The 23,643-nt window shown below is 40.2% G+C and overlaps 1 protein-coding gene across 3 annotated transcripts in view; it reads left to right on the top strand.

Annotated features, from left to right (window-relative positions):
* Positions 1-23,643, top strand: part of CSMD3 (CUB and Sushi multiple domains 3) — a 1,226,382-nt gene that overhangs the window by 110,824 nt on the left and 1,091,915 nt on the right. For all 3 annotated transcript variants that reach the window (XM_038390468.2, XM_038390469.2, XM_038390471.2), the window contains exon 2: positions 16,834-17,056. In XM_038390468.2, the coding sequence (XP_038246396.1) occupies positions 16,834-17,056 (223 nt within the window). The remainder of the gene's footprint in view (positions 1-16,833; positions 17,057-23,643) is intronic.

A 23,643-nucleotide genomic window follows, 5' to 3' on the forward strand; every position in this document is an offset into this window, starting at 1 on the left:
AAACTGCAGACCTGGGTTTTGCTCCTGGGTCTACCCTCCTGCAGCCTGTGTGACTTAGTCAGGTCACCCCTCTGTTAATTTACCTCCCAGATTGTAAGCTCTTTGGGGCGTGACCTGTCATGCATCATGTCTTTGTACAGAGCCTAGCTTTTAAGTGATTTTATAGTATAAAAATTAACACAGCCTTAGTGATATCCAAAAACAGAGAGTATTTTGTTTGGAGTTGAAAATCTCAGCAAATGTCCCCTGATTATACTTGAGTGACTGAAAATTCATTTGTTTGTAACTCTATTTTTAGATTTTCCTCCACCTGTCACAGGTGTTGCTCCTCAATAACCCCTGCAGAATTTTGATGTAGCCTAGTTTGATTACTAAGAGTGTAGTGAGAATTTTTTAAAACCTGAAAAGCTTTATCTGGAGAAGAGGAGAGTTATTTTCTTCTCCCTCTTCAAACTCAAAAAATGGCTGCTGGGATTTTGCTCAAACTTTAAAAAGTGACCAAAACAACCCTCCCCAGCAACAACCGCAAATTTCCTCTGCCTTCCGGCACCAATGAAGCATGAAAATTTTCAGCTCAAAGGTGAATCTTCTTGAAAAGTTATGAGCAAATGAAAAAGCAAAGGAACCCATTAATACTTCAGAAAGAACTATTGCTAGTGCCACAATTAGAGGAACTCATGGTACATCATTTATTACTTTAATAGCCAGAATGGACATAAAATGTTATTCTACAATGGACCTGGATTGCATACTCTTTGGGGCAAGAAATGAGTTTTAATACCAGTTGGTACTGTGCCTAAGGCAATGGTAATTGATGTTGTTGTTCTGGGCACAGCCACAATACAAAAAATGTGTCATAATAACACTAGCATTGCTTAAAGTGTTCTTTTATATTAAAACCATTTTTGATGGACAACCATTTTTGTTGAAAGATTTTGATCTTAAAATGAAAGATTTTGGTTGTAAGGTTTTCAGTTTTTCAGCCAAAACCCAAAAACTTTTAATGAAGGGGAAAAAAATCCCAATGAGCTCTGAATCCTTATGGCAACCCAATTAAGGCCTGGATACTCCAGAGCAGTTGTCCCTTCATTTCCCCATCTGACTCTCATAAGAGGTATCTTTTGGGATCTTAACCAAAGCAAATTTATCAAAAACAACTCAATGCTCCCCATGCTATGAGTAAAAACATGATAAAGTACTGGTAATAAAAGGAAAATCCTATTAAAATTATTAATGATATAAAATACATACTTGGCTGTAAGATCCCCAAGTTCATATGCTTGAAATTATAGAAAAAATGAGCAAAGATGATGATGCTTGAACATCTCAGACCTCACCCTCTCTCCTTTAAGCTATTTCAATCCTTCTTTGATCTTTAGCAGAGCAGTGTCAGAGAGCCAGCCCTAGTGTCAAGTCCTTCACATTGGAGTCAAATAGGCTTTAGAATCTATGGCCCTTTACATTAAAGGTATGATTTAGTTTGTTTTTTGTTTATCGTAACAACAGCCTGAAGAGAAAATCCTTATTATTTACATCATATTTGTTCAAGTTTCTGTCTAGGAGCAAACATTTCTCTCTTTCCCATGCTAATACACCTTCTCATTGTGCTTCCCAAATACATTCAACACTGAATTTTTCTGCCTTGGACAATTAATCAAATGCAATTGCAAATTAATGTTAGTGTATTATAACTGTAGTAGCAAAGGCCAATAGCATCTTTTGTAATAGTGACATAAATGGTAAGTATTTGCACCTCTTCTTTAAAGCTATTGCAACTTAGTGAGATCCTACCTTTTTAAAAAGATGAAAATTCAGTAAAATATTACTTCTAATTTGCAGCAGAATTAGAAGACTCTCTTCTGTATTGAAAATAATAATAACTAGCTATTCCAGAATGTTGTTTTGACAAGTAGGCAGTGAGTTTCTAGTACAACACTTTTCTTTTTTTGCTTTTGCTTTTGCCTCTGTCTGTCTTTCAGAGAAATTTCAAGGAGAATCCAAAGCAGGAATTTTTAGGTTTCTTCTTAGAAACTTGATTTTTTTTTTTTTAAAAAAGGCAATCCCAGTTGTGTGAATGACAGGCTTTTTAGGTTGCTTACATCTAAAACAAATCTGACCTCATGTTGAGGGGTGTCTCTTTTCATAAAGAAGGCATTTGTGAGTATAGGAAGATTGAGTACGAAAGGGTAATCATGGAGAGCTCCCCCTTTCCCTTTTCATACATTTTTTATTTCTATTGGCAGAACTCCCTTAAAGCAGCATCTCCTCAATTTTCTCTTAAATCTCTTATCACTCAGTCTTCCAAGCCTTTTCTAATCTTGTTGAAGCTCACTTCAGTCCACCACCAATATTTGTTTGATTATGTTTAGCTCATACTTGATTATTTCCTGGAACTTTTTTGGTCTTTTGCTGCTTTTTTTGTTTTCTTTTAAATCTCATCTTAGCCGAACTCAAGGGAGGAAGGCAAGCTCTGATGCTTCAGAAGGAAATATATCCACTTATAAAAAAATCACATGATACTTTCTCAAATCAATTACATAACTAGCAGTGCTGGGTGACTTAGTTTTGCAGCATCTTATTCCCTGTCAGCTGTCTGAGACTGCTGCTGGATTCCAAATAACCAGATGTGATGTACTGAAGCTGGCGCTTTTTCTCTGGGTTTTAAATAAAATGTAACTAAATTCAGTGTTACTTTTACTATTCTGCTACATGCCAATTAGTGTGAAATTTGTAATTACATCTTCTGGCCATTTTAACTTTAATTTAAAAGAATACTACTAAATGTATGTAATATCTTAGCAAGTTACTTTTGCTGTAGCTTTCTGTAAGGACCTTTCTACATTCCACTAGTGATGTCATAGGCCTGGTCTACATTAACATAATTATGGTACTCAGGGTGTGGATTTTTCAGATCCTGAGCTCTGTAGCTATGCTGACCTAACCCCTGCTGTAGAAACAGTTAGGTTAATGGAAGTATTCTTCTGTCAACCTAGCTATCATCACTCAGGGAGGTGGTGTACTTACAGTGATGGAAAATACTCTTCTGTCACTGTAAGCTGCTTCTACACTATAGAGTTATGCTGGCATAGCTATGCCACTATTGTTCCCGTACAATAAACATGGTCTAAGATCCAAACCAAGACTAATTTCTTATCCATTCTGTTCACAACACTAACTTATCCATCAGGGCACAACATCATCAGGGGGAGTGATAGCTCAGTGATTTGAGCATTGGCCTGCTAAACCCAGGGTTGTGAGTTCAATCCTTGAGGGGGCCATTTTGGGAACTGGGGCAAAAATTGGAGATTGGTCCTGCTTTGAGCACGGAGTTGGACTAACCCTCTAACCCTGATATTCTATGATCTGATATTGAACTTCTTAGTTGTTGTAGTCTGAATGGTCCAGTTCCTTAAATAGGAATTGTAGCATTTGCCTGGGAAAGAATGCAATGGTTAAGGCTGTGAATGGTTTAGCCACGCGATAAACTTCTAATGCTATTCCTCTAAGCTTTGTTTCAAGGGGAGTCCCAAAGAGTTGGGCTTTGCGGCATATGAAGCAGGTGGAGATTTTCCAAGGAGCTTCCAATTTCTACTGTGTAGAGGCTGTAAAAGTACTCTGGTTCTGATGTAACTGGAACCTCCCATGAATCTGGAGGCAGCAACAGGATATGCTCTTACATTTTGAAGCAAAAAGAAAAGGAGTACTTGTGGCACCTTAGAGACTAACAAATTTATTAGAGCATAAGCTTTCGTGAGCTACAGCTCACTTCATCGGATGCATTTGGTGGAAAAAACAGAGGAGAGATTTATATACACACACACAGAGAACATGAAACAATGGGTTTATCATACACACTGTAAGGAGAGTGATCACTTAAGATAAGCCATCACCAACAGCAGGGGGGGGAAGGAGGAAAACCTTTCATGGTGACAAGCAGGTAGGCTAATTCCAGCAGTTAACAAGAATATCAGAGGAACAGTGGGGGGTGGGGTGGGAGGGAGAAATACCATGGGGAAATAGTTTTACTTTGTGTAATGACTCATCCATTCCCAGTCTCTATTCAAGCCTAAGTTAATTGTATCCAGTTTGCAAATTAATTCCAATTCAGCAGTCTCTCGTTGGAGTCTGTTTTTGAAGCTTTTTTGTTGAAGTATAGCCACTCTTAGGTCTGTGATCGAGTGACCAGAGAGATTGAAGTGTTCTCCAACTGGTTTTTGAATGTTATAATTCTTGACGTCTGATTTGTGTCCATTCATTCTTTTACGTAGAGACTGTCCAGTTTGGCCAATATACATGGCAGAGGGGCATTGCTGGCACATGATGGCATATATCACATTGGTAGATGCGCAGGTGAACGAGCCTCTGATAGTGTGGCTGATGTGATTAGGCCCTATGATGGTATCCCCTGAATAGATATGTGGACAGAGTTGGCAACGGGCTTTGTTGCAAGGATAGGTTCCTGGGTTAGTGGTTCTGTTGTGTGGTGTGTGGTTGCTGGTGAGTATTTGCTTCAGATTGGGGGGCTGTCTGTAAGCAAGGACTGGTCTGTCTCCCAAGATCTGAGAGAGCGATGGCTCGTCCTTCAGGATAGGTTGTAGATCCTTGATGATGCGTTGGAGGGGTTTTAGTTGGGGGCTGAAGGTGATGGCTAGTGGCGTTCTGTTGTTTTCTTTGTTGGGCCTGTCCTGTAGTAGGTGACTTCTGGGTACTCTTCTGGCTCTGTCAATCTACAGCCCCCCAATCTGAAGCAAATACTCACCAGCAACCACACACCACACAACAGAACCACTAACCCAGGAACCTATCCTTGCAACAAAGCCCGTTGCCAACTCTGTCCACATATCTATTCAGGGGATACCATCATAGGGCCTAATCACATCAGCCACACTATCAGAGGCTCGTTCACCTGCGCATCTACCAATGTGATATATGCCATCATGTGCCAGCAATGCCCCTCTGCCATGTACATTGGCCAAACTGGACAGTCTCTACGTAAAAGAATGAATGGACACAAATCAGACGTCAAGAATTATAACATTCAAAAACCAGTTGGAGAACACTTCAATCTCTCTGGTCACTCGATCACAGACCTAAGAGTGGCTATACTTCAACAAAAAAGCTTCAAAAACAGACTCCAATGAGAGACTGCTGAATTGGAATTAATTTGCAAACTGGATACAATTAACTTAGGCTTGAATAGAGACTGGGAATGGATGAGTCATTACACAAAGTAAAACTATTTCCCCATGGTATTTCTCCCTCCCACCCCACCCCCCACTGTTCCTCTGATATTCTTGTTAACTGCTGGAATTAGCCTACCTGCTTGTCACCATGAAAGGTTTTCCTCCTTCCCCCCCCTGCTGTTGGTGATGGCTTATCTTAAGTGATCACTCTCCTTACAGTGTGTATGATAAACCCATTGTTTCATGTTCTCTGTGTGTGTGTATATAAATCTCTCCTCTGTTTTTTCCACCAAATGCATCCGATGAAGTGAGCTGTAGCTCACGAAAGCTTATGCTCTAATAAATTTGTTAGTCTCTAAGGTGCCACAAGTACTCCTTTTCTTTTTGCGAATACAGACTAACACGGCTGCTACTCTGAAACCTGTGATTTTGAAGCAAGATATGAAAGTCTCTTCTTTAAGGAAACAATGTTAGTTGAAACTAACACAATTGCATATACCACCTGTAGTGGCCGGTGGTCATCCCTCCCCATCATGCTCATAGGGAGGACATTTTGCCTCACTATATCATACAATAAATGGTCAATTTGTAGGCTTCTGGCCCTTCGGCTGGGCCGAGCACTAATCAGTCTATTGCCCAAACCTCCTGGAGGGGCAGACAGCAAGTTGTATAGTCTTGGGCTCTCATGCTCTGGACAGGGCAGACCAGGGAGCAGTCTTTAGCCAACCTTCTGGCTAGAGCAGACCACAAATACACAAAGCACAGGCTGTCAGGCCTAGGATGAGTAGGCCACCAACCCAGAGGTGAGGTTGGCAGCAGGTGGTAGGAGGACCCAGGACCATTCTAGTCCACCAGGTCCTACCCCAGGGACCTAACAGTGGTGAGGAATCCTGCCACTGAGTCAGCAGGGATCCTACCGCAATGCAGACTCCTATTGTGACAGCACCATTAAACTAACGTCTGTATTCCTTGGGCTATTTCCTACCACAGTCCATTGACAGGGCTCTGTCAGTCATCCGATGAAGTGAGCTGTAGCTCACGAAAGCTTATGCTCTAATAAATTTGTTAGTCTCTAAGGTGCCACAAGTACTCCTTTTCTTTTTGTGATTCCTCAGTCTCCTCTGAGTAAATGGCAGCCGGCAGACTCAGCGGCTCCTCACTGCACTCTGTCTCCTCTGGGGTCAGGGTGCTACATGGCTCAGTAGCAGAGCTGGAAGCCTGCAGTGGGCTAGAGACATCTGGCTCTAGCCCAACTGAGCTGAAAGGCCCGCCTCTTATACTTCCTGTCCTTCCCCTCTGCTTCCAGTATGGGAGGCAGGCCCAAGTTGTCTCTGCCCACCAGGGATGGGGAGTGGTGCCTCCCCATCAAGCTCGGAGGGAGGCCAATAGGATGATCATGATAGAATTGCAAACAAACACTAGTAATTTATACTTAAAACACTTTTAGGTGAAATTGGTTTGTTTGATATAAATGTCCTGAGTATAATGGGCATCAAAGTTATTTTAATGTAGCTTAATTGTCAGCCTAATGTATATAATGCGTCAATTAAATGATAAAATTATTTTGTCAGAAGGTTCAAATGGATCCCACTGTTACATGGTTCTTTGGTTTTGGCAATAACCTACAACTGCCTTTAATGCAAATGGCAAGGATGGAAACAGGTCTGGTTGTTCAAAAGGCTTACTATTTTATTAATTAATTCATAAATTTTGCTCTAAGATACGATATTTGGGGACTAATAGGGAGGTGGGGAACTCCATGCAAATCAGGAGCTGGTATTTCTAAAATCCACAAAAATACTCCCGTCCATTCTAGGAGCTCAGAGTGTGCTGACAGCAATCTCTCTTATCCCTTTTCCTGGCTCTTTAGCAGAGGTAAATCAGACAATGTTTAAAAAAATGAAAAAAAAATCTTCCTGATTTAATGATAAACAATAACACTTTTTACATGTTACATTGAAGACTAGTTAGGCCCTTTGGCTTCTTTGTTAGCATTGCTGAGAGGGAACAGTGAAAATGAAATAACTAATAGAATCTACATTGTGCAACTGCTCTTGGATTACAGGGTATGTGTTCATTCCCTAGCACAGGGGACAATAACTGTGTAATCAGAAATGAAGTCTGTATTTATTTATATTCAGTCTTGTCTTTGATAAGCTATTCTTTTTATGGCTGCAAAGCTGCTGAGACTACTATACTAATCTTCAATTTGTGACAAAGTTCCTCCTCTACCTTGTTTCAGAGTGGGTCTTGCGCTTATTGGCAGATTTGCTCGCCTTGGAGCTTCACGGCAGCCCTCAGCTTGGCCATTTTTCTGAACCCACAGACCAGGTCGACTCCTCCTGTGTCTGACCAGGAGTTGGGAGGTTTGGGGGGAACCCGGGCCCGCCCTCTACTTTGGGTTCCAGCCCAGGGCCTTGTGGAATGCAGCTGTCTAGAGTGCCTCCTGGAACAGCTGTGCAACAGCTACAACTCGCTACTTCTTCATGGCCTCCTCCCAACACCTTCTTTATTCTCACCATAGGACCTTCCTCCTGGTGTCTGATAAGTTTGTACTCCTCAGTCCTCCAACAGTCTGCATTCTCACTTTCAGCTCCTAGTACCTCTTGCTCCCAGCTCCTCACACGCACACCGCAAACTGAAGTGAGCTCCTTTTTAAACCCAGGTGCCCTGATTAGCCTGTCTTAATTGATTCTAACAGCTTCTTGATTGGCTGCAGGTGTTCTAATCAGCCTGTCTGTCTTAATTGTCTCCAGAAGGTTCCTGATTGTTCTGGAACCTTCCCTGTTACTTTACCCAGGGAAAGGGACCTACTTAACCTGGGGCTAATATATCTGCCTTTTATTACACTCCTGTAGCCATCTGGCCCAACCCTGTCACAAATTGTAGATATTCAATTGTAGTGGGTATCTTCCACTTCAGAAGTAGAAGGATTTTTTTGGCCATTAATAAAGCAGTTCTCAGGATTTACAGCTCTTGAAGTGGGGAGATCATAGTTTAAGGTTGCTATTATTATGCCCAGGGGAAAGATGCAGGGGGCTGAATGAGATTGAGGCCAGCAACTAAATGATTGCAAATCTTTATCATCTTTCCAAAAATTTAATACCTATCTACCACCTCTCCAGACATATATAATAGGATTCCCCTGCAGATATGGCGTCACCCAGCATATGTTACAATCTGTCTTGCCCAGAGGGGATTTGTAATGTTCTGTGTGATGAGATTCCAAATGCCCTGGCTTATTTTTATGTCTAGTTCAGTCACCCAGATGTTAGCCACAATAGCAAGATTACACTTCTCTATTAATATGAAGAAGGAGGCAACTATTTGGAACAGTGGGTCTCTGATTCAAAAGACAGGTGAAAAATATATGTGGGAAATGGGGAAGAAATTCTGAAATTCTCTAGGAATGAAGGATGCTCAGACACCAGGGATGAAAGGCTGGGAGTTTTGCCACTGACTTCTTTGGGGGACAGGATTTCCTCTCATGGTGGTTGGGAAACTGTTAGAATCTAAACAGAACAGAAAAAAGTACTAAGTCCTGAAAGGATGACTAGGGCCAGTATAATGTGACTGTGTAGAGGAGGTGGGAATTCTGTATTTTCAGGGAGAAATAGGTGACCATCTTTCTCTGCCAGTAACAGCTGATTTAAGCTTTTGAAATGTCTGGAATGGTAAAAGAAGTAGGTGACATTTTTCAAACAACAGGTTTGTTGTTGTTTTTGTTGTTGTTGAAAAGGGCCTTTCTTCTGAAATGAAAAATAGTTTCTTATGAAAAATATGTCTCATGACAATTTTATTGATATTTATTTTTGTATACATCATAAAACTTGTTGACATTGTTTGTTTACCGAGACCCCAGTTTTCAGTTATTGAAAAAGTCAGCAATGATGTCAATTAAAAAATAAATAAATAAAATAAATAAATTGCAAGTCTCTCCCCCACCTCCCAACACACACAAAATGGTCCATTTAGACCCCTGAAAAACAGGTAAAATCTTTACCATTTTTCACAGATTTAACATTTTGGATTATTATGACTCTTTCTAATTCAGAGTCAAGCTGGGTGCAGAGTAGAGCTTCTCCCACTGACATAGCTACTATCTCTGGTAGAGGTGGAGTTATTATGCTGATGGGAGATCTCTCTCCTGTCAGCACAGAGTGTCTTCACCAGATGCGCTACAGCAAAAGAGCTGCATCAGTGCAGCTGTGCCAATGTAGCATTCCTAGTGTAGACTATCCCCTACTCAGAGCATCACAGCTAAATACAAGGTGGAAAAATTTATTTAGCATAAATTCTTAACACATATTTCAAGGGACCATTCAAAGTGAAGTGGCTCATTAACGTCCCTCCAAGTATGGGGAGAAAAGGAAGTTCAAGGGAAGGGAAGGGAAAGCAGGGGAAGACTGGATTTTTTTCTGAAAATTTTAAGGGTTTTTTCCCTTTCAACCTAAGCAATTTAGGAAAACTGACACAAATAAAACAAACATTTCATTTCAACATTTTGTCTAAATTAAATACTTTGTCAGTTTGAAATGGCATTTTCACAAATTCATTTCATTGTATTTTAAAAAAATGAAAAACATTTAAAAATGGTTAAGATCAAGATAAAACCTTTTGATTTTTGTCAAAGTAAAACCTTTTGTCTGACCAAAATGGGGCTGAGGGTAATTATTTTTCAGAATTGTCAGAAAATCAAAAAATCCATTATTCACACAATTCTAATTCAGAGTAGTTCCGGTGAATAAGGATTGGTAGGGAGGATGGAGGCCCTGCCTCCTTTCTGGCCCCTTTTTTCAGCATCCTCCTTCCTGGGGTGGAGAAGGAGTGAGCAGTTCCTGTGCTTCTCAGAATGCAGGGACCTTCTTTTTCGAAGTCTTGCACAGCCCCTCAAGGAGGGGCAGAGTGTTCTTGGGTACTCTTCCATCTCTATATAGGTGAGGAAAGGCCTCTTGCCATCTGTACCAAAGAAAGATGGCATCAGCCTAGATATGGGGCAGGACATGGGGGAGATGCTGAAATTCTTTTGAGCCTGATATACTAAAGGTGGTGTGCTGGTTCTCTAATGGAAAAGTTATAGGAGAGGGAAGAATGCCTACCTGAGGGGAACCTATCTCTTTCAGTTGGAAGTTCAGGGAGTCTACTTCAGATCTGTGAATCAAGCCTTGTGAATCTGTTGATTTGAAATGGAACCAGCAATAGCTAGCTAAGTCTATTGAACCAGAGAGGAGAATTTACCCCATTGGAAGGCACTGTTGCTCTCAAATAGATTTCTAATCAGATGGGAGAGGATACTTTATTTCACAACATGGGCACATAGGAATTCCTCTAGGAAGTCATTGAATTGGCCAGAATATTTTAAGCCAGTGCCAACAAATTCTGGAACAGAACTGGCCTCTTTCATCCCTGCTCCCTGTGAGAGGTATAAATGTAGCCCAATATCTTCAGAAGAGCTTAATTGTCTTTGTTGTAGCTTTAAAATAGTTATGAATAATAGATTAGAAGCTAAATTCCTAAAAAAATCTTCTCTTGGAGGTAGTTTTATTTATTAGAGAAATTCTATGTCAACAAATTAGTGCAATATCTGATAAGCTTGCAGAGAGGAAACACTCCAACATGACTTCTTGTCAATGAGTAACAAAACAATTGAACACTTTTAGTGCTTTGAGGCACAAAGGTGAAATGAAAAAGCAACGTGGCTAATTTTAAAAAATCTTGACTCTACTGAAAGTTTTAAGAGCAGATCTGAACAGTTTATTTTTTACATTTTACAAACATAGGATCTGTGATATTTTAGCAGTGTTTACATTGGCTCCTTAAAAGCAATAGACATGTCCACTGGAACAAAGAGCTTAGTTTAAATGTAGAGAAAGGGTGACTGAGGAAAAGGGAAGGAAGGAAGAGAGAAAAGAACCCCAAAATATATAAATATTGCTTTGGGGAGAATATTATTGTAGAATCAAAATGGATAATTTTATTTGATTTTACTTTTGCAAATGGCAAAATTGCAAATTGGCAGCCATCATACTGGAACTACAAGGTTTCTGGCATTGTGGAAAGCTAGCTGTAAGAAGAGATATTATAGGAGAGGTTTGAAAGTGGGGAGAAAGGTTGTGTGAATTACCTAGGTGGAAACTATGGAAGCATTGGGTATGGTTGAAAAAAGTGCAGAATTGAAAGTGGGAAGAAGCAATGAAAGTCCTGAAGGGAAATACAAAATGTAGGACATGGATAAGAACAAGAGGAAATTCAATCTGATAAATAGATGGGAGGATTGGGCCTTGACAGTGAATTGAAGTGTGAACTTGGTATGAAAAAGCCAGTAAAAAGACAGGTAGGAAATGAGGTTTATTTCTATAATAGCACAATGTTCTGGAAAAATGGAGGAGAACTAGGGCATGAGTCAGGTCTTTAGCAATACAATCAGAGAAAATGGGTTGATTTCAAGATGTTTCAAGGAGAAGGTGATTGGGCTTGGTGAAAGTATGTGTTGGGGGAGGGAGGAACAACAGAGAGGAGTCCAAGAGGGTGCAAAGACTGCATGTCCTGATTAAAGGGAGGACAGGGGAGTTAACTCATAGAGCAACTGGAAAGAAAGGAAAGTTTAGAGAGAAATGTGGTTTAGTAAGAAAGATGAGAGATTTATTTTGAAAAGGTAGTGGGTCGTCCATGGAGAGAGAGAGGAGATGAGATAGACAGAATGGGATGGATTTCTTTCTCTAAGGCAGCTGTCACTGACATGTAAGTGCTGAGATCCAACTTCAGCCATAAAGCTAGATTTATGGCACATCTGTGTAAAGGTGTTAGTTGAAACCAGGGGAGCAAGTGAGAACACCTAAGAGGCAAGGGTAGGGGGTTGGGGAGGAGAGGAACAAGCATTGATACATGAACACCACCAACATGGAAGGAGGGAGAAAAAACAATTATTGAAAGGGGCAGTGAAGGAGTATTCAAAGGGGTAGGAGGAGACTCAGAAGAGTAGTCATACTGAAATTAATTGAAGAGATGATCCTTGAGAAGAAGGGATTGGTCCATGTTGTCAAAGGCAATAGAGAGACCAAAGACAGAGTGTGGAACAGTGCTGCTTAGCCATGGCAAGGAGAAGAACAGTTGGTTGAGTAAAGGGGGTGGAAGCTAGACTGAAGAGGATCAGAATTTTGGGAGTGGAATTTTGGTTCTGTGAGTAGACAGATTTTGGAAGGAGCTGTAAGGTGATGCAATGGAATAAGGATGATGTGACTGAGGGAGGTTTTAAGGATAGGAAGCACAATGTGTGTTTTGAAGATGGATGGTAATGAGACAGAGAGGAAAGAGTGAGAAGCTGGAGATAAGAAAGAGGTTGGAGGGATGGGGATGTGTATTACAGATGTTAAGAGACTTTAATCATAAAGGAGGGTATATATGAAAAGAAATCAGAGGCATGTGGAGAGCTCATGTGCTACTGAATAGGCTCAATTCTGTCCCAACATTAATGTGGCAATATTCTGGGTACAGATGCAGCAGTAAAAGGAGACAGAAAAGATCTTGTGTTTAGGATCACTAATTTATTTAGTAACTGTTTTGTTCTTGGTTTTTGGCAATCAATGTTACTGAATTGACCACATGTTATTACAATGGATGCTGCTATACAACTGGTTAAGCAAAAGAGCAGTTCTTGGAAGGCAGGGAGACTTTGTGCACGTGTGCATACGCGCACGTGTATGTGAGAGAGAAAGAAAGAGAACACATTTTTTGGCTAGGAACAGGGCAAAACTGAAAAAGAAAAGAATCCTGTAGTAGGCAAAGTTAGAGTAGTCATTGCATTTTCAGGAACAGGAAGAGCATAGATGTGGAGTAAGCACATGTTGTCTTAAGAGAGGGGAATGAAAGATTCAAGTGTAGGGGAGAGGGCAGAATTGAAGAAGATGATGACCATGGAGTCAACAGAATGGAGGACAATCAAGAATAGGAGGACAAAGCTGACAGCACTACAGAAATCAGAGTTTGACAGACTGAATACTGTGGAAGAAATGAAATGATTATCTGAGGAAGCATGTGTGAATGACAAATGTTTAATGAGGGAAGGGAGAGGGAACTTGCAAAGGTGGCGAGAGCAAGAACAGTGCTCCATGAAGTGCATCAACCATGTTTTGACAATGTAATTAAACATGATCAATGCAAACAATCTTTTGCAAATTGAATATTTAGAATCAGAATGAATAAACTGAATTTAATAGAAATAAATAAGGGCATATTGTTCTCATTGTATTCGTTTTCACATTTAATTAAGTGAATACTTCCCTTTTTACTTTTACCAACTTTCTAGTCTGAGACACCATTCTCTTGAAATGAGAATGAAATAATTTGCAACCAATACTTACATTTTGAATTCTGTGTGCAGTTCTGAGATCTACAGATGAAAAAGACCACAATACAAAAGTGCTAAGTGTTATCTCATCACTAATTATGTCTTATGTAAATAATTTAGATGTTTTAACATCTAATGAGAGCCAGTTATTAAATAACCTTGTATTGTATGTTGAATATTTCCAAGTTAGACCATCAGAGTTGAAGAGTTCAAGTAAAGAAGTATTATAGAATGAATTATCTTTATGCAGAAATTAAAGGAGTTGGTATATAGATTCCGTTGACATGTTCTCATATTAAAGGTCAAAAAAGCATAACTAGTCAAATCAAACTTCAGTTTTGTTTTTGTTGCTCCAGAACTGAATAAATGTCTTATGACCCAATGTATATTACCATTCTGGTAACCATTAACTCTCTCTAAAAGAGAAAATAAAATTACACCATTTTGCAAAATACGAATAATTACATTAGGACTTGGATGAGGGAAGAATAGATGTATATGTAGAAGAAAAAGTAGATTCTTAAAAGATGAAAATACAAGCAGAATGAGGCCCAATATTAATAATGTTATGTTCAGTATTAACTGTCACTTAAACTTGCATGATATTTCATTGTTTCGCTTCAGTTAAATCCTCATTTAGAATATGATCACTTTAATCTCCTATTTAGATACAGATTTTTTCATCATATCCTGTATATCTCTATATTGTATTTAATAAACAAAATAATGTTAAAGAAATTGGACAACATATATGCTATCTCTAAGCAAGGGGCAGCACATAGTGGCAGTGTCTCAGGAGCAGACTAGGGACTGAATGATGACTTTGGGCCACTCTTCAGTCCTCTCTGGTTCCCACTTTTGGTCTAGAGAGGGGGCTGAAAATAATCTTCAACAACCTTGTACCTAGTGCAAGTTGAGGAGGCAAAGTCAAGGCTCACCTATTTGGGTAGGGAGAGGAGTAGCTGTTCTTTCCCTTCCAGCATTGTGAGCCACGATGAACTTCTGTGCAGCTTCAGAATGTTTGCTAAAATCTGCTACTGTTTTTAACCAAACGTATTCGTCTATATTATTAGAGCTGGCCCAAAACAAATAGAAAAAGCTAGGTGCAGCTCTCCATCATGTTCTTCCTCTATTGTGTTCAAAGTTCCGTATAGATGCAATGCTAGAAAAGCTTAAACTGATGAAGATTTTAGAAAACTTGTTACTGAGAAGGTGGTGCTTCTCCTGGATCTTTGGGAATTTCAACAGGGATTCTGTGGCAAATAACTAGTAAATAATTCAGCTTTATTTGATGGAGTCTTTTCCATACAAGCTATATCCCAAAAGTTTTTAGAGAGGTAAATTATACAATCTGAGTTAAATAATAAAAGATCATTTTCAGATGAGATTTAAAAATAGATTGAGTTGATGAGGCAGAGATGCAGGAAGGGATAAATGAAACAGACTCTTCTGACAATGGAAGCTGTTGACAGCTGAAAGTGGGCAGGCAACTGTGACATGAAAATGAATCCTCTGATCTAATTTACAGCAGTTGGTAAAGCTCATATGGTATGACTGTAAGACCAGACAAGGCAATTCCAAAATGCCTTCCACAGAGGAGCTTTCCCTTTCTTTTGGTGTTGTACACCTATGGTACGGTGCTAAGCAAAGTAAAATAGTAATAAAAGGAGTTCCGTTAGTGCCAGCTTCTATCTAGCAGTGAGGGAGATAAACTTGGACATAGAAGATGGGAAGAAACTGAATCTGTTCTTCCCACTACTAACCCCAGGGAAAGGTATTTTATGGGATGATCACATGATCTTTGTAGAAGATTTCTGCATAATGCTTCAGAGGAAGGGATGGACACATGCTTGTCAACATGCATGCTTGGGAGAAAAATTATTTAAGAGTTAAATCATATGTATGTGAGCTGTGTGTCTCAATGCTTAGATTTATAAATGCCAAAATATGAACAAATCCTATTTACTGAGCAACATTACATACATTGAAAATACACAATACAGTTAATCACAATATAATATAAATATATTAAGGGTAGCTCATCCCACTTTGAGACATTAAATATCTTCCAGCAAGTATAAGAAAATAAAACTAAACCATAATGCACATGGCTTTATGACTCTCAGCTTACCCTGATCCCAAATCCCGGGGAAAGGGAGCGGGGAGATGGATTTAGGAGGATACCAGGAGGGCTAACAAATCTAATTTGTAATTGATCTGGACTAAGGAGATGCAGGAGTGAATTCCAAAATGAAGGACTCCTTATGCATGATACTCTGCTAGAAGCCCCTTTCCTCTGATAATAAAGGCTGTCCAACTCAAGTGCCTTAGCTGTGGTAGTCTGGCACAAGAATAGTGGCGATCTCTCAGGTAATCAGGCTGTGAACTTTTCTTAGTAAATATAATACTCTGAGTTCAACCCAGAAACCTATTAGCAGCCAATGCAGTTCCTTATGCTCTGATATAACGTGCTCCCAATGAAAAATCCACTTAACAAACAGGTAGAGACATTCTATGCTAGCTTTAGTTTTGGAACAGCCCCCCCAAAATTAATTACAATAACCTAATTTGGAGGTGACACATATATCATTGCAGAAAGAATATTGTATTAGTCTGTCATGGAAAAAAATACTCCTAACCAGTCGTCATTTTGATGCCCAAGAGCAGCCCAGAATCTTATACCTAATATGCATCTGTATTACAAACTGTGGTCACAGTTCCTCTGACAGGAGAGCAAATATAATTTCAGTTTTTCTGCCTCCTTTCCACAACACACTTACACAATCTCAGTCTCTTCTGAATGAAGTCACATGCAGCTCGCTACCCCTTCATTCAAGATTCCACCCAAACTCATATAGACAGTGGATTATATCATCTTAATAATGATATAGCTTCTTTACAATGATAACATTAGATGTGAAGGAATCTGCACTGTTTTCCCCTCTTGAACATTAATTTTCTGCTGTTTGGCTGCTTCAGAAATTTGCCTGGTGCCAAGAATCATGGACAAGCAACTTCCTTAGAAGATGTTAGGGAAAAAACCATCACATTTCTGTATAGTTGCTATAAAATGTTGTCCAGATCCTTCCATATTGCTTGTATGACATTTGACTTCATTATATGTATCTTTCTACAGTACATGGTCATGATATTCTGAGCTTTGTCACTTCTAAGATGGAATAGGACAATTACGTGTCATAATAATTTGTTTTGTTGATTAATAGAGACCGTGAATTCCATTGGCATATTTTACTGTATGTCTTTGTTAGCATGTTATTAATCTACTCTTTTCTCTTCTTTCAGGGTTTATTTATACCTGTGGTGGAACTTTAAAAGGTCTTAATGGCACTATAGAAAGTCCTGGCTTCCCATATGGATATCCAAATGGTGCAAACTGTACATGGGTAATAATAGCAGAAGAACGAAACAGAATACAGATTGTCTTTCAGTCTTTTGCTCTAGAAGAGGAGTATGATTATTTATCATTATATGATGGACACCCTCATCCTGCAAACTTTAGGACAAGGTAAATGATGAACACTACCCTATGGAAATGTAATTTTTCTATTGCTGCGTTAAATGTATTTAACAAGATCAAAACTAAGGTCTTTGAAGTATGTCTCTTTACTGTATCTCTTACTGAGACCAGACATTGTATAGATTCTATGAGGTGTTCCACCACGTTTGTTTATAGGAAATAGATAAATATTTGTAGCAATAATAGCAAATTTGTTGTTGTTTTTTTAAACCTGTAGAGGTTTTTCTCATTGTTCAAACTGATATTTATCAGCTCACTTTTACCCCTGGGCTGTGTGCAAAATTCAGTCAATAAGTTTTGGATCTTCCAAAGAGATGTTCACCAAAATATGTTCCAGTAGCATGCGCCAGGTGCTTCCATACTGTAAAGGGGATGAGTTTGAGAGATGCATGAATTTTAAAGAAAAAAAAAAGGATTCTATTGCGATATTTTACCTTGTTGCAGGAGTTCATCTGCATTCTCATTAAAAGCAAACCCCTTTTACCTTACTCTCACACATAACTTCTGCTTAACTTCTGTACCCGGAAAGATAATGGAGCAAATAAAATCAATTTGCAAACATCTAGAAGATAATAAGGTGATAATGGGGAGGAATAGCTTAGTGGTGTGAGCATTGGCCTGCTAAACCCAGGGTTGTGAGTTCAATCTTTGAGGGGGTCATTTAGGGATCTGGGGCAAAAATTGGGGATTGGTCCTGCTTTGAGCAGGGGGTTGGACTAGATGACCTCCTGAGGTCCCTTCCAACCCTGATAGTCTATGCTTAAGTAACAGTTAGCATGGATTTGTCAAGAACAAATCTGATAGCTTTCTTTGACAGGGTAACAAGCCTTCTGGATGCGGCAAAGTGGTAGACGTGGTATATCTTGACTTTAGTAAAGCTTTTGATACTGTCTCGCATGATGTTCTCATAAACAAACTAGGGAAATACAATCTAGATGGAGCTACTGTAAGGTGGGTGCAAAACTGGGTGGAAAACCATTCCCAGAGAGTAGTTATCAGTGGTTCACAGTCATGCTTGAAAGGCACAATGAGTGGAGTCCTGCAGGGATGAGTTCTGGGTCTGATTCTGTTCACTATATTCATCAATGATTTAGATAATGGCATAGAGAGTACACTCATAAAGTTTGTGGATGATACCAAGCTGGGAGAGGTTGCAAGTGCTTTAGAGGATAGGATTAAAATTCAGAATGATCTGGACAAACTAGAGAAATGGTCTGAAGTAAATAGGATGAAATTCAATAAGGACAAATGCAAAATACTCTACTTAGGAAGGAACAATCAGTTGCAGACATACAAAATGGGAAGAGACTGCCTAGGAAGGAGTACGGCAGAAAGGGATCTGGGGGTCATAGTAGACCACAAGCTAAATATGAATCAACATATCACTGTTGCAAAAAAAGGGAACATCATTCTGGGATTTCTTAGCAGGAATGTCGTAAGCAAGACAAAAAAAGTAATTCTTCCACGCTACACCATGCTGAAGAGTCCTCAACTGGAATATTGTATCCAGTTCTGGATTCCACATTTTAGGAAAGATGTGGTCAAATTGGAGAAAGTCCAGAGAAGAGAAACAAAAATGATTAAAGGTCTAGAAAACATGACCTATGAGGGAAGATTAAAAAAATTGTGTTTGTTCAGTCTGGAAAAGAGAAGACTGAGACATGACATAACAGTTTTCAAATACATGAAGGGTTGTTAGGAGGAGGAGGGAGAAGAATTGTTCTTCTTAACCTCTGAGGATAGGACAAGAAGCAATGGGCTTAAATTGCAGCAAGGGAAGTTTAGGTTGGATATTAGGAAAAAATTCCTAACTGTCAGGGTGGTTAAGCCCTGGAATAAATTGCCTATGGAGGTTGTAGAATCTCCATCATTGGAGATTTTTAGGAGCAGGTTAGACAAACACCTGTCAGGGGTTGGTCTAGATAATACCTAGTCCTTCCATGAGTGAAGAGGACTGGACTGGATGATCTCTTGAGGTCTCTTCCCATCCTATGATTCTATCTTTGCACTGACTAGGACCTCTAGGTATGGTAAATATCTTGTACTGTCAGCCTTTCTCAAACTTGGGGTCCCAATCCAAAGGGGGGTCGGGGGGTCACAAGGCTATTGTGCGGGGGGGTTGCATTGCCATGTTTACTTCTATGATGCCATCAGAGCCTGGCAGCAGGAGAGTGGTGGACGCTGGCTGGCCACCCAGCTCCGAAGGCATTGCTGCAGCCAGCAGCAGCCCAGAAGTAAAAGTGGCAATTCCATACCATGCCATCCTTCTTTCTGCACTGCTGTTGGCAGTGGTACTGCCTTCAAAGCAGCCAGGAGAGGTTCCTGGAGATGGGCCTGACCCATCCCAAGGAGTGGCCCCTGCAGGGGAAGAGGAAGTCCCGTCCCTCAATAGCCCTGCCAGGACCAGCAGCTGTAGCCTGGCATATGGTAGAATCCATTGGCCAGGACACCCCCATCCTTGCCCCTGCCCAGCTCCAGGCCCAGCGCCCTGGCACTTTGGGGTTAAGGGGCCTTGGACTGGCTGGGGCTGTGTGAGCATCCAGCTCTGAAGGCAGCTTAGTTGCCAGCAACAGCGCAGAAGTAAGGGTGCCAATATCACAACCACCCTACAATAGACTTGTGTCATCCCCAAAACACTCTCTTGGTTGGGATTTCCCCAGTTATAACACCATGAAATTTCAGATTTAAGTGTCAAACTGTGAAATTTATTATTTTTAAGATCCTGTGACCATGAAATTGACCAAAATTTACCATGAATTTGGTAGGGCCCAGCCTCTGTAAATGTTGATTTTATTTATTATAATCATTGTACTAACACACGTCCTTCACAAAGAAAATGCAATACTGTCACAAAAATAAAATTAGGTGAGAACAAATTCTCCATCTCAAATTTTTGTGAGGATGAATGCTCTCTGTCACTCAATTATTATCCAGTTGGGGACCGGATGGTGCATGATTCACTGTTTGGCCTCTCTTTGTATTCCCACATCTGCTTTTATACTTCATGTTGTATCACTGCTTACAGACAATAGAAGTATTTAGCTCCAATCCAGTTTGGAGGCTCTCCCTGAGGCTGAGGAAATCAGGTGCATTGTCTGAAGAAGTTTCAGAGTAGCAGCCGTGTTAGTCTGTATTCGCAAAAAGAAAAGGAGTACTTGTGGCACCTTAGAGACTAACAAATTTATTTGAGCATAAGCTTTCGTGAGCTACAGCTCACTTCAAATGCATCCGATGAAGTGAGCTGTAGCTCACGAAAGCTTATGCTCAAATAAATTTGTTAGTCTCTAAGGTGCCACAAGTACTCCTTTTCTTTTTGTCTGAAGAAGGTGTAGGTTTGCTCATATGAAGAATAGTCAATAAGGTCTGTCTTATCTGAGATCTGAATGATTACTTATTAGTAATTTCTACAGTGCCATAAATGAGCATAGTGCTTTACAGAAGAAAAAAAAACAGTCTACCCTTAGAAGCTTAAAGTCTAAATTAGTACCACAAGAACTGATAAAGGAGCAGGAAGAGGAGAGGCACAAAGGTGGTTATTATGGGAAGAAGTAGAAGAAAACATTAAAAGATTGTGGATACTGGATGCATATAACTGGCAAAACTTCTCAATGTAGACAAGCCACGAGAGCCAAATTACTCTTCTATCATTAATCTATATATTTTTTTTGAGCTGCAGTCCTTGTTGTAAAATAACTTCTTTATGTCCCCAGACTTTGTTCATATAGGTTGTGGGGCAAAGTCACCACTAGTGAACCAACATTCCAGAATCCCAAACCTTATCCAGCTTTGTATTTTATGCTTCTTTCCCAGTCTTAGGCTTGTTCAAAATTTACAGTCATTAGCACACCTAAGCAATTGTTTTCACATCATTAGTTAGCTTTAACCGGCTTGGATCCATATAGACGTTGAGTAATAACAGTAGGAAAGTATGGGAGGTGTCACATTCTATTGTTTTTTATTGTATGGGCTCCAAGATGTTTAAGTATTTTTATGTCAAACTGTAGAGAGATAAAATTGCCTGAGTATATATTCAATGTACATGAAAAGTTTAAGGCTGTGAAGTGAATAAAATCCATTTAATATCTCTCAAGATAATACATTTTTGAGTCCTCTATAAAGGACTGCAGTTCCACAATGAAAGTATTGTTTCTCCTTTTTGATCTGAGCAGTTAGCCAAAATCCAGGTTCTTGCGAGTTGTTTCCCTTAGGAGGGCACTTGATGATAGTGTCAGATATTTCACTGATACAGTCCTCTTTATTTACAAAGAATATATAGAAAGGACTCAGAGTAGCAGCCGTGTTAGTCTGTATTCGCAAAAAGAAAAGGAGTACCGGTGGCACCTTAGAGACTAACAAATTTATTAGAGCATAAGCTTTCGTGAGCTACAGCTCACTTCATCGGATGCATTTGGTGGAAAAAACAGAGGAGAGATTTATATACACACACACAGAGAACATGAAACAATGGGTTTATCATACACACTGTAAGGAGAGTGATCACTTAAGATAAGCCATCACCAGCAGCAGGGGGGGGGAAAGGAGGAAAACCTTTCATGGTGACAAGCAAGGTAGGCTAATTCCAGCAGTTAACAAGAATATCAGAGGAACAGTGGGGGGTGGGGTGGGAGGGAGAAATACCATGGGGAAATAGTTTTACTTTGTGTAATGACTCATCCATTCCCAGTCTCTATTCAAGCCTAAGTTAAGTGTATCCAGTTTGCAAATTAATTCCAATTCAGCAGTCTCTCGTTGGAGTCTGTTTTTGAAGATTTTTTGTTGAAGTATAGCCACTCTAAGATCTGTGATCGAGTGACCAGAGAGATTGAAGTGTTCTCCAACTGGTTTTTGAATGTTATAATTCTTGACGTCTGATTTATGTCCATTCATTCTTTTACGTAGAGACTGTCCAGTTTGGCCAATGTACATGGCAGAGGGGCATTGCTGGCACATGATGGCATATATCACATTGGTAGATGCGCAGGTGAACGAGCCTCTGATAGTGTGGCTGATGTGATTAGGCCCTATGATGGTATCCCCTGAATAGATATGTGGACAGAGTTGGCAACGGGCTTTGTTGCAAGGATAGGTTCCTGGGTTAGTGGTTCTGTTGTGTGGTGTGTGGTTGCTGGTGAGTATTTGCCTCAGATTGGGGGGCTGTCTGTGAGCAAGGACTGGTCTGTCTCCCAAGATCTGTGAGAGTGATGGCTCGTCCTTCAGGATAGGTTGTAGATCCTTGATGATGCATTGGAGAGGTTTTAGTTGGGGGCTGAAGGTGATGGCTAGTATCATACACAGTGTGTATGATAAACCCATTGTTTCATACCACTCGATCCATTGTCTACAGCCAAGCGCTACGATATAACCGCATTTGCTCCAACCCCTCAGACAGAGACAAACACCTACAAGATCTCTATCATGCATTCCTACAACTACAATACCCACCTGCTGAAGTGAAGAAACAGATTGACAGAGCCAGAAGAGTACCCAGAAGTCACCTACTACAGGACAGGCCCAACAAAGAAAACAACAGAACGCCACTAGCCATCACCTTCAGCCCCCAACTAAAACCCCTCCAACGCATCATCAAGGATCTACAACCTATCCTGAAGGACGAGCCATCACTCTCACAGATCTTGGGAGACAGACCAGTCCTTGCTTACAGACAGCCCCCCAATCTGAAGCAAATACTCACCAGCAACCACACACCACACAACAGAACCACTAACCCAGGAACCTATCCTTGCAACAAAGCCCGTTGCCAACTCTGTCCACATATCTATTCAGGGGATACCATCATAGGGCCTAATCACATCAGCCACACTATCAGAGGCTCGTTCACCTGCGCATCTACCAATGTGATATATGCCATCATGTGCCAGCAATGCCCCTCTGCCATGTACATTGGCCAAACTGGACAGTCTCTACGTAAAAGAATGAATGGACATAAATCAGACGTCAAGAATTATAACATTCAAAAACCAGTTGGAGAACACTTCAATCTCTCTGGTCACTCGATCACAGATCTTAGAGTGGCTATACTTCAACAAAAAAGCTTCAAAAACAGACTCCAACGAGAGACTGCTGAATTGGAATTAATTTGCAAACTGGATACACTTAACTTAGGCTTGAATAGAGACTGGGAATGGATGAGTCATTACACAAAGTAAAACTATTTCCCCATGGTATTTCTCCCTCCCACCCCACCCCCCACTGTTCCTCTGATATTCTTGTTAACTGCTGGAATTAGCCTACCTTGCTTGTCACCATGAAAGGTTTTCCTCCTTTCCCCCCCCTGCTGCTGGTGATGGCTTATCTTAAGTGATCACTCTCCTTACAGTGTGTATGATAAACCCATTGTTTCATGTTCTCTGCGTGAGTGTATATAAATCTCTCCTCTGTTTTTTCCACCAAATGCATCCGATGAAGTGAGCTGTAGCTCACGAAAGCTTATGCTCTAATAAATTTGTTAGTCTCTAAGGTGCCACCGGTACTCCTTTTCTTTTTATAGAAAGGACTGTTTCCTTGAATACAGTAGCAATCAAAACAGGAGGCCATTCCTTTGCTAACAGTCCCAA

The sequence above is a fragment of the Dermochelys coriacea genome, chromosome 2, assembly GCF_009764565.3.
Source record: "Dermochelys coriacea isolate rDerCor1 chromosome 2, rDerCor1.pri.v4, whole genome shotgun sequence".
NCBI lineage: Eukaryota > Metazoa > Chordata > Testudines > Dermochelyidae > Dermochelys > Dermochelys coriacea.